This window comes from Sitophilus oryzae, unplaced genomic scaffold, assembly GCF_002938485.1.
Source record: "Sitophilus oryzae breed Bouriz unplaced genomic scaffold, Soryzae_2.0 scaffold_815_pilon_pilon, whole genome shotgun sequence".
In the NCBI taxonomy this organism is placed as follows: Eukaryota; Metazoa; Arthropoda; class Insecta; order Coleoptera; family Curculionidae; genus Sitophilus; species Sitophilus oryzae.
Window position 1 is genome coordinate 7634190 of NW_022147434.1, and position 18343 is coordinate 7652532.

An 18343-nucleotide genomic window follows, 5' to 3' on the forward strand; every position below is an offset into this window, starting at 1 on the left:
GCTCAATCGAACGCCAGGAAATGGTATTGAAATATGGTACTCTATTAAGGTACCACTTTATATGCATCATAGTACCATCATATTACAATGTAACCGAAGATACGTAGTATAAAAAGTTTAAGCCCCATCGAACGCCAGGAAATGGTATCGTAATATGGTACTATATTATGGTACCTCTTATTATGCTCCATGGTATCATAATATTACAATATCACCGAAGATACGTAGTATCCCAAATTTAAGCCCAATCGAACGCCATGTACATAATATGGTGCTATATTATAGTACCAGATGATATGCATCATAGTACCATCATATTACAATGTCACCGAAAATACGTAGTATACCAAGTTTAAGCCCTATTGCCGCCATGTACCTAATATTGCTATGTCATCAAATATGGTACTATAGAAGGTACCACTTTATATGCTTCATGGTACCATAATATTACAATGTCACTGAAGATATAGTATACCAAGTTTAAGCCCAATCGAACGCCATGTATCGTAATATAGTACTATATTATGGTATCACTTGATATGCTTCTGAAAAAACGGCGTCCAGTTGGCTGGAAAAGGACGATCGATGACATTTCTCATATAAATTTACATATAAAATGACAGCGATATTCATTTCATAGCTATCGCTAACGCCGTTTTTTCCCGATTTTACGATATGAACTTGGTATGAACACAATCGAACGTCAGGAAGTGGTAGAACTATAATAATAGTAGAACAATACTTATTATATTGTCGCCGAATTACAATGAAAATTCAGGATTCAATTATACAATCAAACGTCAGGAAGTGATTGTAATTTAGCTCATAAGATTTAATTCCATCTAACATGGCAAACTGAAAAAAAACAACTCTGATCTATTTTAATATGTTTAAATGATGTAGCAAATTTGAAGGTAAGCTTTATCAGGAAGTACTACGATATGAATTACACAATGGCAACACTGCACAAAATTCTTTTAAATTTTGTTTGTAGAAAACTGTTTTCTTTTAAATTTATTGCCCTCTATTATGTAGTAGCGAAACTACCACATCAAAATATCTGATTTGGAGACAGGCTTTTAAAGCCTGTCTCCTTTTGCTACCTACAATTTTATACATGTAACGAGGCTTCTGTTGCGTAGCTAGATATTCTGTGGTAAGGGGAAAACAAAAATGCCCTAAAATAGGGTTTTTAAGGCCTGTTGTAATCCACACTTTATTCCTGCTAAGCATTAGCATTACATCGACAATGCTTTAAACTAAATTAAATTAAACGAATTACTCGTCGCTTGCTACTTGCCTCTTGCTATTCATCACCGAATTGGATATGTGCTCTGCGCACGCAACTTACCAAGTGACGTTAACTTTGACGTTACGAGTTGCGAGTACAACAAGCGACGGACGAAAAACCGTATTTTTAAATACGAGCGAAATTCCTCTCGGGCGATCGCACGATTATTGAATTCGTTTGAAACTTCGGTATACTTGATTATTTAAATTAATCGGTTCCCATCACTAATTTTCCCCCTGGCCTTCATATATGAAAAATTAATTAACTACTTTTCACTATACTAGAGATACAAAATGGTCAGAACGGTAATAAAAGGTGCAAAAAAGATAGCTATCGTCTTAGCTCTCATGTTTTTTTTGTTTTACACGAACTTTACTTACATAGCACAATATCCGCAGGTAACCACCTTTTTAAAGGTCTAAAATGGTGGTACCTGCGTATATCGAGCTAATTCGTGTAAAACGAAAAAAGACCATAGTTATCTTCTTTGTACGATTTATTTTCCTTTTGGTCTTTTTATATCTTTATTAAAAGTAAAATTGTATAAAAAATTATATAATTTTACGTTATGAGTGGCAAACCAATCAGTTAACAAATTCGTTTAAAGTTAACTAATTATGTATGGTCTATTATGTAATAATAATAATAATAATACAATACATTATATTGTCTTCAATAAATACAATATTATAACAAATTACCAATCATCCAAAAAATGTCAGAAAATAGAATTTAACTGAAAATTAAAACGACAAACAACTGTCATGTATTCTCTCGTTGGGTAAACTTTACCTGTCAATAATACTTAGAATATATCGATATTTATTTGTTCCAGTAGTATATCTATAGTTTGTGCAACAAGAGGATACATGACAGTGGAATTTACGTCTGTCGTCCTTTTAATGAACACAATGTATTTTCTGTCATTTTTGGATGTTGTCTGTAGAAATCTTCCCCGATTCGGTGAAAAGATTTTATATATTTTTGTTGATAAATAATTACATGATTATATTATTTATTTGTACTGAAATACTATTAATGTTAATTGATTCGGTGTAAAACAAAACAAGCAAATGATTGAGTATACCATTACAGAATAGAATAAAACAGAACGAAATCTTCCGTACAAAAGATTTGAACATTTTTTGGTGCGCCATCCTGTTACTACAAGTTTAAAAAATAAAATAGAAAAGAAATCTGCATTATTTTCAGAGTAATTTTAGCAGTACCATCTATCGCAATATATCTAATCCTAATATTTGTATATCGCTTATATTTCTTAAAAAGCTGTGTGAACTGTGAACTGCAAAATCCATCGTGGATCGTGGCATAACGTCGGTTTCCAATGTTTCATAGGTATATGTCCGTATAGAAAATACAGTTTGTTATATGCAACACACTGTATTTTATTTAAAAAATTAAAAGAAAATAATAAATTTGCACCGCTCCGAAATTATCAAAAGCTTTGGGTCTCGACCGTTGCAAGAATAGCGCCAAATAGTATTTACATTGTCTTTATGGGCGCTTTTCGATCTAAACCTGTTTTATTTGTCTATGGTCTATATTTTTATGTGGAAAAGAAAGACAAGTTGTCATTTTCACTGCGCCTGTAACCAGAATTTCACAAAATATAGATAAATTGCAGTCGTTTCATTGTAAAAACATTTTGTTTTGAGTTGCGATAGTCTTCTTCCAAGCAGACGGTATTTTAACGGTTGATACTAGATAATTTATTTCATAATTTGAATTTCTTAATTTTAAAAACTAATCACAGATTTATATTAATTTAAAAATTCTAATCCCGCAAGTAAATTTAATCCCGCATATGTGTTTTGTGATTTATTCAATCATCTCTTACAGTTTATTTCACACAAAGTACTTCTTAGAGATAATTGATCTTATTTACATGTAATACAAATTATTTATTAAATAATCGCTAAAGTGATACGTATAATTGCAATGTTTTAAACAATAAACATGCGTTAACAATCACCTATATTTTTCTACAATACAATAACAATAGTTAGGTTATATGATTTAAGTTAATGCAAGTGTGATTAATAAGACATGTAAATTGATTAAAAGTAGATGTACAAGGAAAATAAAATAAAAAAAGCATTTACCATCATTACTCGTTTTAAATTTCAAAATTAATATTTATTTTTTATCTCTAACCTTTTTTTTACACGTATCAAAACAGATTTATTAATTTTTAATCGCAATTAAAAATTAGTGATAACTATATTGAATAAAGCTTAGATTATAATTCAATTAATTTATAATTACTTGACACTATTAGGACGAGAAGGGAAGTGGGCGGAAAATTTTTCCCTCCCTCTTATTCCACCATCGTATTTTTTGATCGAGAGGTCAATTTTTGTTCCAAATCCTGCTATTTAAGTTTTTGCCCCATGTACAGGGTGGTCGAAATTCGTCTGTTTTAACAGAGAAAACCTATTTCCTGACTAGATAGAGCAAAACCAACGTAGATATCATGGGCTCGATTTCTGACACGTTTATTGCCATAAACCGCCTGTTAATATTTTCACTGCCAACTGAGATACGGGGTCTTTTTGAATTTTTTACCATTTTGAAAATTGCCCATAATTTTTTTATTTCGCGGAATAATAAAATTCTGTAAAGACGTTCTTAAGGCACTTTTTTAAGCACAATCCAGTGGCGTAGTCAGTTTTTTTTCTATACTTGCTCTTTTTGTCAGAAATAATAAAAAATATAATTATTTAAATGAAAATCATAATTGGCTATAAACTTAAAAAAATGCTGATGTATATCCAACGATATAAAGTTATGGGTATTTATTTCTAAGAATGAGAGAATCTTTGTATCGAAGCGGGCCTTTATTTTGTGTTGACCTAGTTGCCTAATTATTTTTTATCGCAATTTAATATTCTATATTTTTATTTATCTGCAAAATTAAAGACTTTTGAAAAGATAAATCAACATTCTATATTAGTTTTACCAATTACAATTAAAACGCCATTAAATGGAGAATTTAGAGAGAATCGAATTGGAATAAGGGGCCCCATATCTTGGTCCTGTGATTTAACTTCTTTTGACTTTTTTATGGTGGAAATTAAAAGACCTTATATATAAGGGAAGAACCATTAGGACGAGAGAAGAATTACAGAAGACTACTAGGTAAGCTTTTGGACTTACTACACCAGTTCGCCTAATAAATCGCTGTAACTCTGTGCGCAAAAGATGTTTATTATGTATTCAATAAGGGGGTACTCAGTGTGAACATCTTAGATGATTCTTTTTAGAAAACTATATTCGTACCTCAAAAAATACGTTTTTTAACTTTGTTCTTTGTTTATTGTATCAATTTCAATTGTAATTACTAAAACTAATATAGAATCTTAATCTTTTCAAAAGTCTTTAATTATGCAGATAAATAATAATATAGAATATTAAATTGCGATAAAAAAATAATTAGACATCTAGGTCAACACAAAATCAAGGCACACTACGATACAAATATGAAAAACCTAATATTTCTCTCATTCTTAGAAACAGGTACCCATAACTTTATATCATTCAAAATGGTTAAACGCCAGCATTTTTTTAAGTTCATAGCCAACTATGATTTTCATTTTAAAAAAATTATATTTTTTATTATTTCTGACAAAAAGAGTAAGCATAGAAAAAAAACACGCTACGCCACTGGATTGTGCTTAAAAAAGTGCCTTAAGAACGCCTTTGCAGAATTTTATTATTCCGCAAAATAAAAAAGTTATGGGCAATTTTCAAAATGGTAAAAAAATCAAAAAGACCCCATATCTCAGTTGGCAGTGAAAATATCAACAGGCGGCTTATGCCATTAAACATGTCTCAGAAATCGAGCCCATGATATCTATGTCGGTTTTGCTCTATCTAATCAGGAAATAGGTTTTCTCTGTTAAAACAGACCAATTCCGACTACCCGGTACACCATATTTTTTATTTTAACATGCTATAAAAAATCGAACTCTACTGATAGTACAGATAAACTGGAATTCAGTTCATCCATATTGTAACTCAATTTTTTTATATAATCATATTTTTTTAATAGTAACGGGTCCATTAAAGAGCGGTACACCCTATAATTTTTTATTGTTTTATTTTTTTTAGGTTGATCCACGTTTGGCTAAAATTACCCCGCCATTACCCCCTATCGTTCCAGATACGATTTCATCATCTCCTGTGCAAGAAGAAGATTCGCCTATGGAGGAACCTGTCAAGCCAGTTCCTATATCTGAAGATGGTATACATAATATTTTACTTTTATTAAATTATATTATAATATTGTTCTTGCCTTTTTCTCGTTTCAGCATTTGTAGATAGAAATAAATGTATTCTGTGCTATACACACTACAAATTACAGTTCATACCAAATAAACTTTTAGTCACATGATTGAGCTTGACCGGCGCAACGTTACCCACTTTTACATATTTTCTTTTAATCAAAATATTTTAAGAAACAAAAATAAATTAATTATAAATATATAAACAGTTATTATTTACATCAATAATGCTCACCTTCTTAACAGCACTTAAGGGATATAAAGGACAATTACTACCGCTTTCCTATTCAAAATATTCTAATAAAGTTGTGATGTGTTTTTAACGACTGTTAAACTGCTTCGGCATCTTGTACACTTCGCACTACAAGAGGTTCTAAAAAGAACAATGTTCGACTGCGAGGTCTGCTAGTAAACATTTTCAAGCTTTCAAGTATCACAACACTATTTATTTAAACTAAAAACTCGTAATAGAAAAATAAAGTGTCAAAACGAATGACAATGTCAGGAAATGATTAAATAAATGCGGCAACTTGACATTTTTTTACAGCAAAGCTACCACCTTGGTATGAACTGTATATTAATATTTTATTATTTAATGTATGTTGAACTTAATATAATTTTTCTGGTATTCCACTACATTTTAGTTAATTCGTAATACTCGCATTTAAACGACTAATTTTAATATAAGTCGTTCAAATATTACAAATTGAATTTTATTTTAATTAATTCAAACTGAGTGATGTTAAATCTTCTGTCAGCGTTCTTTATACAGGGTCTGCCAATAGTGCTTCGGGCATCTGTATAGCTCCTAACATAAAAAACTTCATGAAAAGAATCACATTTGATTGGTGTGTTGTTGAAGTGATCTGAAACCAAACCAAAAATGCAATAATATACAGGGTGTTCCATTTAAAAAAAATACAGAACGACTCACACTTTTTTGGGTCAACCTATAGAATTTAAAATATTTTTCTGAAATACATCTTAGTACATACTTTATGTTGGCACTTAAACAAAATTTCCAAGTTTTTTATTCTAGGCGCTACAGATGCTCGACGCACATATCTATAGATTTTTTTTGCATTGTATCTACAATATTAAGAGAATAAGGGTATAGCAGATGCTTTAAATTTTCTAGATGAGCCGTATAGTCCTGAAGATTCTGATCCAGACACTGTTGTAACTGAAAGTATGGACGTTCCTAGCGTTTCGGTAACTGTATCAAATGTTACTGCAATTTCAATGGAAACTACAACTGTTAATGAAGGCTATGCTACTATTCCAGGTAACTATTAATTTAATTACTGTGTAAAAAACACTCTAAGATTTTTTTTTGTTAAGAAAAGTATCTAGAATTATGGTATACCATATAATAATGTTTCACAAAAAGTGGACTTTTTGTGGTATTATTAAAAAATTAACCACCACGTCGAACGTCAAAGATGTTTTGAATAATATTACCGCAGGGGTAATTATTACATCAACAATTAATTATTAATACACCATATTATGTGGAGTTCGGGGATTTCGCGATATGCCGTTAATATCTCTATTACAGTACGTCTGCTGGATCTGTGTCTATGATAGGAATGCGAACAAAAAACATTTAAATAAACAGCAATATATTTTATACGTCGACTTGACGAGTACGTCACCGCAAATCGCTCCGCCAGCTCACTTTATTGGCTACTTGCATATTTGTCGAATTTTTATTGATGGGACGCGTCGTCTAATTTTTTACGAAAAACATTGAGAGAATATCGTTTTCCCTCTCACGGATACCCCGTAGCTACAGAACGGACAGACGTACTGTATATACCCTATCGGCAAGCGAAGTCTTGGATCGATGTTTACGTGTGTTGGAGTGAATTACTATGGCGATCTAGTAAGTCGGAGAGAGAAAAATGCGAAGTATTTATTACATAACCATTATACCGTGCGGTGCATCGGAACACGGGATATTGGAAATCCCATGTTACTTTTGAAAAGGTCAAATATTATCTCTCCAGATGATTTTATGCAAAAGTTGTATTAGGCTTTTTTGTTGTAAAGGCTTTTTTGTTTGCAAAAGTTGTATTGAGGCGTTAAAGTTGTACTTTAGTGTAGAATTTCGTTTCATTTGGAATAGTCATCTAAAAATTATTTGCAAAAATCTTACCTTCAAATTAGCTACAATTAAGCTACAATTAAAATACCAGCAAAAAATGTGATTGTGTCATTGTCAAATTTGATGTCACATTTTATTTAAAAAAATTTGAAGGAAAACCATAGACAAACAAATAAAAAGAGACTGGCAAATCTCATGGTAAAGAGTGGGATCGCGTTCCCGTAGCGCAACTCAGAATAACAATTTTAAAACCAATTAGCAGGACCATGGCAGGACGTACGTCTTTATTGTTATCTTTCTTTATTATGTGTGCTTTATATGAAAAAGAAAGAGATAGGTATAAAACGTATCGTAAGACATTATCGCACATTCTGGCTGGCGGAAAATTTAAATTAGCCATATTAGTAGTATTCTTTCATTCTGAAATTAAAAATTTTCACTTAAACTGATTTATTCCCTATACCACGTAAAAGGAACGTGGTGTAGGGAATAAATCAGTTTAAGTGAAAATTTGCAGTTTCTTTCAGAACGAAAGAATACTACTATTATAAGGGAAATTATAAAAAAAGCAAAAATTGTACTGTTTCATAAACATATTTATTTATACATAAAAATAAATAAACTTTTTATAATATAATAACAAAAAATAACAGTATTTATTCCACCCACTTACCAATTTTAACTACAGAAGAACTGACTGTTGCAGGAAACGATCGGCCAATTTTTTTAAAGGACATTAAAAATCTCATTTTCGAAAAAACTGCCTAATTGCAATAACAAAGTGAATATTCAAGCAAAGAAGACTTTACGAGAATCATGATCCTGAACCATTTTCAAGTCCAGTTTTAATCCTAAAACAAAAGTAAAATAGGTATATTAATAAAGTTTCTGGTTACTATAAACCAGCTATAAACTACCTACCCAAAAAATGAAAAAAATTAATTGTATTAATTTGTTATGTTAAGAGAGGTTCGAAATATTTTTGACACTACTACTTCTACTTTTTTCTTAATAAGATGATAAATATAACTATTTACTTTTATTTACCGGGTGTCTTTAACATATCTATCGGGGAAAGGGGGCACCAATACATATAGAAAATAGATGATACTGACTCCTGCAGCAAATAAAATAACAAATAGTATAACCTAAAATTATAAGTAACAAAATATATAAATACCTATATGGAACAAAGGAATTTGTTCCCTATCCATATTCATAAGTCAATAAAATGGAGAGTTTAGAAAAAAAGGTAAATCACGAAAAGAAAAATTAACAATCATGACGAATTGTCATGATGTTGTCATCTGGTTGTCATGATGACAAAAACGAAAGGCGATTGTTCTAAAAAGTTTGTCTATGAGAACCAGAGTAATTTTGTATAAAATAATTATGAATTTCGCAATTTCTGGAAAAGATAAGATGGTTAAAGGGCCTTTTACTGGAAATGGTATTCCCGCTGTGTTAGATATGTTCGCAGGTCAGTCTCCGGAAAGCCTATACTGAACAAGTCAACAGTTTAAAGAATAAACCTGAGGTTTGAAACTAAAGTTAAAAAAAGTTAAAGAAAAATAATTGAACAGGAAGAAAATAACAATGTAAACTTTTTATTATTTTAATATGTAAACGTTTTATTAATTAGTATAATTTAATAAAGTTCCTTTAGTTACAAATATTTCTTTTATTTGTAAAATTATTGTGGATGTATGTGGTATGAGCGAGGCCTGCGAGTGATCGAGTAAAGCGTGATTTTCATGCATCCGTTATCCGACGATACGATGATACGATATTAATTTCATTGGTTGAATTTATAGGCTTCGATTGGTTAGAAATAGTTAACCAATTGAAGCCTTTAAATTCAACCAATAAAATTAATATCGTATCATCGTATCGTCAGACAACGGATGCATGAAAATCAAGCTTAAGTCATACACCGCGAATACTATTCTCAGTTAAACAAATGTTTTTGTAAATAATCATTCCAATTCAAAAAAAAACATTAACCACTTTTTTCTAACCACGGAAATTCTTGTAAACGCATAGTGTAAACAAAAAAAAATGTGACATCGAATTTGACAATCATATTTTTGCTGATATTTTAATTGTAGATTTCTTTGGGCCGTATTATAAATTTTTAGTAATTTGAAGGTAGATTTTTGCAAATAACTTTTAGATGCCTATCCCAAATAAAACGAAATTCTAGACGACAATACAACTTCAACGCCTCTTCAAAAAAGTCTATTACAATTTTTGCATAAAATCATCTGGGGAGATAATATTTGACCTTTTCAATATCACACGGTATATCAGATGCTAGATTTCACGCGCTGAATAGTTGCTCTTCTCTCTTTATTCACTACATCTTCTGTATTGCCAGTACTTTATTGGTCACACGAAAATTGGCACCACAGCCAGAAATGCCGACTCGGTAGATTTAGCTTCTGATTTGCCGTTTTCATTTGCAAATTGCAGTAGTATATGTTGTGTTGATAGTTACTTTCCTCTACTTTATGTCCAGAAAAAAGCCGACGTATTCTGAATACCTTTTGTTTTCAATTTTTTTTGTTTGTTCTACGAGCCCTGACAACTATATGTTGGGACAAGGTCATATTTTGGAATTATTGCCTTGGTTTTTCAAAATGACTGAAAAATATATGTTTAATTTTTTAAATATAAACATAGCCATATATCCTAAACAACTTGACAATATTTTTATGAATTTGTAAATCAATCCATATTCACAGTAGCGGATTTCGTTCATAAAAGGACAAATTTGCTGACAACTAAATGTTGGGACAAGTCTTTTTAAATAATTAATATTATCATAGGTAGATAGGCGGCTTTGCTATAAACGTCACAAATGTCGCAAACTGTTTACTTCAGCATTGACAGCTTGTAAGTGACTCGATACTTTGAGTAGTGAGATTTACTTTATATAGTCAAAGGATTTACTGTGAGTAATTTTTTTTTTTTAATTTTCAATTTTGTTAATTTAATTCAAAGTAATGGTCCGTGGAAAAGCTACAAATCAAAAACTACGCGAAATTATCATTCGTCAATACAGTACGGGAAAAACAATTCGAAAAATTTCTGATGATTTAAGTATTCCAAAAACCACGGTCTTTAATAATAATAAAAAAATACGGCGAATCTGCCAATGTAGACGTTAGAGGTAAAAGTTCGGGAAGGCCAAAAGTTATATCTCGGAGAGATTTACGAAATTTAGTAAAAATTTGCAAGTCTGCGAGAAGCAGTACTCTTCGCGAAGTAACAATTAAATGGAATACTGTAACTGGTTTAAATATATTAAGAGAATGTTGCCGAAAATATATCCATAATACGGTCTGGGGTTTTACAAGGTAAACTTTATTTTGTGTGGATAAATCAAATTCTTATATAGGCCAAAGAAAATCCGCTACTCACAGAAATTCAAAAGAAAAATCGCTACAATTGGGCTAAATTATCGTGGACACAAAATAATTGGAATAAGGTCATATTTAGCGATGAGTCTAAATTTGATGTTTGCGTTGGAGATCATCGAAATAAAGCAGACGCCTTTGATAAAGATTGCTTAAAGAGGGTTGTTAAATTTCCTAAGGGGATTATGGTTTGGGGTTGCATGTCAGCAAGAGGTTTGGGCAAATTAAATTTTATAGATGGCACTGTTAACGCCCAAAAATATCAACATATACTTGAGACCTCACTTTTGCCTAGTGCTCAAGAATTGTTTCCAAACGAAGACTATATTTTCGAACAAGATGGAGCATCGTGCCATTCAGAAAAATCAACTAAAAATTGGTTCGGTAATAATAATATAAAAGTTCTATCCCCCATCCTGCAAGTAGTCCGGAGCTCAATGTTATAGAAACTGTGTGGCATAAAATGAAGCAATATTTAAGAAACCACCCTCAACGAACAATTTTTGATTCGCGGACAAAACTGCAGGAAATTTGGGATAATTTTTCTCCTCATTGGTAAATACAATGCCATTAATAGTTCAGGCAGTTGTTAAGGCGAAAGATGATTTAACTTCGTATTAAACAAATTTCTTGTTGTGCTGTCCCAATATATAGTTGTCAGCAAATTTGGCTTGATTTTGGCGAAATAAGCTATTATCAAAAGTGATTTGTTTGCAAAGTTATAAAAATATAGTAAAATTGTCTAGATCATATTGTAATGTTTGAATTTAAAATAATAAACAAAATAAATTGAGTCGTTTTAACAAATTACTATTTTTATTGCAAAAAAAGACCTTGTCCCAACATATAGTTGTTAGGGCTCGTAAATGTTCTCAAAATTCTCATTTTTCTCTAGAATAAGAAAAAATGAAAAATACAGAAAAAAATTGTGTATGCACTATATTTGAAGTGAAGCTTTTTCTTACTACCGTCTGTCCGTCTGTTCTTCTGAGCACTCCATTCAGGTACCTTTATCCACGTGCCTAGTTTGGCCCCAATCGACCCATAATTAAGAAAAATCTTGATGATTTCGTCCATTTAAAGGCATCTGTTTGAAACGCCAGCCGAAGGCATCATCCTGTAGCCCGTCCTCAATTATGCCGAAATCGATCAATATTTTACTTCAATATCAAATCGTTATCCCACCCTGTTGAAAATGTAAACGATACGTTGTATTCAACTATACAGGATGGGACCGTGTGCACCGTCGCTCACATTGCCTACCCACCAAATTGGATCGCGATCGGATGGCATCAACTTTAAACCTTTCTTACTAGAAACTTTTAAAACTAACTGTGAGTGACACGTGTCGGACACGGTCAAGTTGGCCTTGGTCCAATCTATTGACATACCAAATTTCATTTGAATCGGACGATTTTTTGATTTGAGTCATTGATGATGGAGTTTAGTAGTGCACGAAACGTCGTCAAAATATCATGAAAAGATAGGACCTGGAAAAGATATCATGAAAAGATGGGCAAAGATGGCTCTTCGAACTCCATCTACATTCCGAGTTTCAGCCCCCTAGCTCACATAGAGCCTGAGTTACGACGCTCCAACGATCCATTAAATGGGACGATTTTTGCGCCATTGATGATGGGATTTCATAGTGCACGAAACGTCATCAAAATGCCATGAAAATATGGCGCTCTTCGAGCGCTATCTACATTCGAAGTTTCAGCCCCCTCACAACTCACATAGAGCCCGAGTTACGACGCTCCGTTGTAACCTCCGATCGTTACCACTTTAACTCTCGCGTCTCGTGTGTCACTGCCTTCATTTTTTACACCTATCGCGCGGAAAGAAGTTTCGCTTCAATAAAAAAGCAACTGATTGATTTTCCGACCTATTTTCTGAAAATTATAAGTTATCGACATTTTCTTATTTTTGTTCGTTTATTTTCGGGGAACGTTCTCCAAAAATAAATTTTTGAGCGTATTACAACACCAGTCTATATCAAACGTTATTATTTTACTGATTCAAATACAGACAACTTATTTAGAATAACCAGGCAATGCATTTCCTCTGAATAATTATAATAAAAGAAACAAAACCGTAACAAAAAACAATGGTTTACACTACCCTGGATGCTATATTAAAATTGGATTTATTACTGATGTAAAATTGTTATTGCAGGACTTGGAGATGCTTTACCGTCGTCCAAGATGGATATTCAAAGACAAATGGAGGAGCTTAATAAACAAATAGAGTTACAGAAATCAGAAATAACTAGTATAACGAAAAATATTGCAACTGCCGGGTCAGAAATTGCAGGTTCGGCTTTGGCTAGTATCGCCTTACCCAGCAATCTACAGCAAATTTTAGACAGTATTAAAACTATCGCAACTGAGGTAAGTGGAAAATAATCCAACGAGTATTATTTATACAGTGATGAATGAATAAGCGCGATAACAATCAGAAAGCGATTCATTTATTAGAAATAGAGAATTTTTCATTTTGGCGTTTGCTTGTGCAGAATGAACTAAAATTACAATTAAGTATTAATAAATAATAAACTTTTTCAAAAACTTATTTTTTACTTACTAAAAAGTTGACATTTAGTATTAATAACATATACGTCACACAAATGTCCCGTTGGTCATACAATCTACTGCTACTATTTTATTTTCAGCATTCATTTCTATTTTTCAAATTGTGGTATGAGTAATTTCCATTTCTCAATAAAGTATATAATCCTCCGACTGAATTATTTGTTTCATGGCTTATTTTACTTATTACATATTGGCAAAAACTAGTCCATTATGAAAATTATTCTAAGCGTTATTATGGGTTATTTACCAAACTTACAAAACCACAAGTGGTAATAGCAAGTACAAACTAATAATTACAGAATTTACTAAAAACTAACGCATCAATATCTTTGAAAGTGGTATAATGTGCTTACCAATCAAACTTACTTCTCTGATAGCAATCAAGGGTAATAAAGCACCTTTATCGTCACGTTCGCGTTCAAAATAGTTTATCAGGGAAGCTACAAGCTCTATGCTTCGATTGTTTAACTGCTTCGGCATATTTTCAACACACAATTTCAAGAAATGCAATACAAAAACTCGATAATTTAGTTCTTAAAATTTCTGTTTGTGCTTAAAAGTACAATTTTTAAATTAAGACTATGAAAATGGGCAAAAAACGAGAATTACTCTTAAAGATTCAACAACATGATATTATACAAAATAATGACTGCTATTATGATAATTGTCAAATAATAAACGGCAACGTTGCTGAAAACGGCGCAATGTGACCAACATAGCGATAATAAAATTAGGTTTAAACTAATTTTTGCAGCTTTAATCTAAATAATATCATGATGATGATATAATCATTTGATATATAAATTGCAATGAAGCGCTGCTCGGTATCTTAAATTATACAACAAATTTAAACATTTTTGCCAACATTTCATTTAGTCAGGTTTATAGGATTTAGTGTCATTTCGATGATTGGTGACGTAAAACGGAAAAAGTTTTGCGATTACCGTAGGTAGCGCGTAATATAACCTATCCAATAAAAGAACTACATTCAAAAATTGACAGAAAACGCATTTAAAAAAAACGCAGATTTACTTTTAATTTAAAATGACGGACGACTGTCACTGCCATCGTTGGATATACAATACTTTATATTTATCATCTTTAATAAGAAATTATCTATTTTAAGAAATTCTTGTGTTGCTTATAAATAACAAATTATTTTTTCTTTTATGTAAATTGCATATTTACATTTTCTTTTATTGAAATAATACATTTTCTAGTGCCATTTTTTATTTTCATTTAAATGCGTTGTCCACAATTATCACGCGTTTGCGTAAATAACATTAAAATTAAGCACACGATCGCAAAAATAAATTTAAAAACGGATGCTTTAAACACTTGTATTTTTTCAACGAGGCTGGTTTTAATTTTTGAAAAATTTGACTTTGACCAGGAAACATGCTATCTGTTCTTGTTCTTAGTAACCGCTAGCAGCGCTCTACAACGGATGCGATCCAAAACAATTATAAGGTTTGGCGGGAAGCAGAAGCTATTCGAATCTAAATTTTCTTTTATGTTTGAAGCTAACACTAATGGCGTCTAAGTTTGAAAAAGTAGTTATTTTAGGCTTGTGGTCAAGCAAATCAAAACATAAACAAACAGCTAAATAAACATATGTCTTGCTTGTATCTGTTGGGCTAAACCAAATAAATTAATGATTAGTCTATCTTTTATACGTGTTCTACTGTACTAGTTTTATTTTAACCATTTTAAGTAATTACAAATTTTACATTACCCCCATTGAGCTTTTGATGGAATAAAAAGTAGATAACATAAATATAATATTTTAACTCTTCCTGGTATTATAACATAATTTTGTGATATTTTATTAGGAAAAGGCAACACCTGTCCCACAGGCAGCAGGACAAACAGATTTGACGATTCCATTAATCATCCCTAAAACATTTACGCGTCCATTATGTTCAAGTCCCATGCCTGACGTGAACAGCGATACAATTCCTTTAAATCTACCTATTAAACCTAAAATAAAGCCATCTTCGGTCAACTCGCCGCTAAATGATGGTCGAGAAAAATCGACGAGCGTATTAGGTTCGCTAACTGAAGAGGATTTAATCAAGAAAGCCGCTGCGGAAATGATGGATGAAGATAGGGATAAGAAGTCGAGTAATAAAAACACTGTAGCCGCCCCTTCCCCATCGTCTACACCTAAGACTACGTCTACACCTTTAGATGCAGATGTAACCTTGCCTCCCGTTCCTGGTGTAGATTAAGTTATTTTTATGGTATAATATGCACAGCTTTTAATTGCAAAGAATATAGGTAATGTGTATACTTTATGGCAGAGTTTGTTTTTCCTATATCTTTAAGGAATATTGCCTGTAAATCCAACTAAGGTGTGTTATAAAAAGCAAGAAGGAAATATGTTTTAGTGGCGATATTCTCAAAAGTTTCAAAGGCAAAGGATGTACTTAAACTGCTGTTACTACAACAAATAATCTGTTAGTATAAAAGATTATGGATAAAACCTTGATTTAATTAGCGAAGTAATAAGTTTTTTTAATAAACTTAAATCATTGTCCCATTTCCTACTCATATCAATAATTATAGAGTTATCGCTTATTTAAGGTTTATTATTATTTTTTTTAAAGGGAATACTTCATCTCTCTCTGTAGTTTTATAGTTACTTATAAATAGTTCTATATGCAATAGTTTTTGAGAATCTTAAGATACTTAGTGCGTGTCCCCACATGAGGCGTACAGCGTAATAGAGCCTAGGGCGAGGAGGACCGCGAAGCGTTCAAATGCATTAAAATAAACCGAAGTGGCCCCACATACAGCGCAGCGTATTACGGATTGGCGGGTATTTTCTCACACTGTAAGCACTCCTCTCCGCCATACGTTACGCTACCAGCTTTATGTTGGGCTACGGCCTTACAAGTAAAAGGCTTCTGTAAAGGGCCGGCTACACATACAAGCTTTACCACGAGCTTACCTTCACAAACCTGTTTGTATCAGGAACTCGCTGTGTATAGACGGTAAAACGGTAGCACGCACAAACCAAAAACCGCGGCTTGCGTAAACGTCGCACTGCTAAAGATTTTAGTTTGTGCAAACCAATTTGTGCGGTGATAGCATACGTGTAGACGGTATCAGCTAGTTCAAGCTACAGTTTTGTGGCTCTTGTGGGTTTTGCTTTAAATAATAATTCGTCACTTGACATTTCCACGAACGGAACCACAAATTCTGAATAAAAATAATGATGAATGTGCGATCTTACTTGCATCGTGTGGACACCACACAGTGTCCTATCTTGCGCAAACTAGCCCGTGCAGGCAAGTCGCTAACGTATAGCTGTCGCTTATAGTGTATCAGACAAAATAATAATAATATAAAGAGTGTGTATTTAAAAAAGTTTAGATTTTTTTAATTGAAAATAGTCGAAATTCATAATTTCGCGTATTTTAAACACTCTATTTAATTTTTTTCTTTATTTCTATAAAATAGGTCTTCTACCAAAAAAATATAACATTATGTAACATCAATAATAATTTTTTTTTGGTTTAGTTTCTTTGACCTGGTATACTATATATTTTTTTCTTTTTATTCTTGGCTTTAGGTCGTTGTCGTTTTAAAGATGTTAGTTAGTAGATTTCGTTTATAATTTTATTTTCATTGACAACGTTTTGACAGTCATATGTCTTTTTCAAGTCTTGAACGTAGATTTCCATAGAATTAAAATTGTAAAAAATGGACTATACGCACGTAATAAAACTTTATTATTTTATGTGTTTAAATTATAATTTTTTATGTGTTTATGCGTTTTAATTATAATTTAATTATTAATTATAATATTATTATTAATTATATTTTTTTTATGTGTTTATGTGTTTTAACACATAAAAATGCTTTATTTGACACATAAAATAATAGAAAGTTTTAATACGTGTGTATTGTCCATTTTTGACAATTTGAATTCTATGGAAATCTACGTTCAAGACTTGAAAAAGACATGACTGTCGAAATAAAATATATAAACGAAATCTAGTAACATCTTTAAAGCCCCAACGACCTAAAGCCAAGAATAAAAAGAAAAAAAGAAATAATAATATAACATACAAATTAATTTTATATACAAAATACATATTTTTATAATTATTCTCAATTATCTCATAATGAACTTTATTATATCGTTGACTCACCCCATATAAACAGATATTGTGGATATTTTTCGTAGTAATACCCCAAATGTTGATTAACGGCAGTTTTCGTACAGAAGAGACAAGCATAAATCAGGCGATCATAATGCAATTGTTTCAATTTCTAAATAGATCTTGTATTTTTAAATTTGAAACTTTTAATGGTTTGTAAGAACTGTTTAGTTTAGGAATATTAATTTGTTATGAATCTTTAATATTTAAGTAGAAGTATGGTACATTTGTAATACCATGTTATAAAATTCGTGTTTGGCCATTTTCAACAAACCAAAAATTATTAATTTAAGGCCAACCAGATAAAGTTTCTCCAGCGAGAACAAGAACGATTTCGACAAACGACTTCAAACAACTGTCACTGTCATATTCTCTCGTTGGACAGACTATTAGTAATCAGAATACATATTATACTGTTATATGTGGTTAATTGTATTTTCGTTGTTGTTTTAAAGACATTCT

At 31.6% G+C, this 18343-nt stretch overlaps 1 protein-coding gene across 2 annotated transcripts in view; it reads left to right on the top strand.

Annotated features, from left to right (window-relative positions):
• The window catches only part of LOC115889544 (death-inducer obliterator 1), a 60838-nt gene extending 43419 nt beyond the window's left edge, over positions 1-17419 (top strand). Inside the window, exons 26-29 of one of the 2 annotated variants that reach the window (XM_030909578.1) lie at positions 5423-5555; positions 6734-6880; positions 13297-13511; positions 15545-17419. In XM_030909578.1, coding sequence (XP_030765438.1) covers positions 5423-5555; positions 6734-6880; positions 13297-13511; positions 15545-15943 — 894 coding nt within the window. In that variant the 3' untranslated portion in view covers positions 15944-17419. The remainder of the gene's footprint in view (positions 1-5422; positions 5556-6733; positions 6881-13296; positions 13512-15544) is intronic. The other variant, XM_030909579.1, reaches the window with a different exon arrangement.
• Positions 17420-18343: the final 924 nt, after the last annotated feature.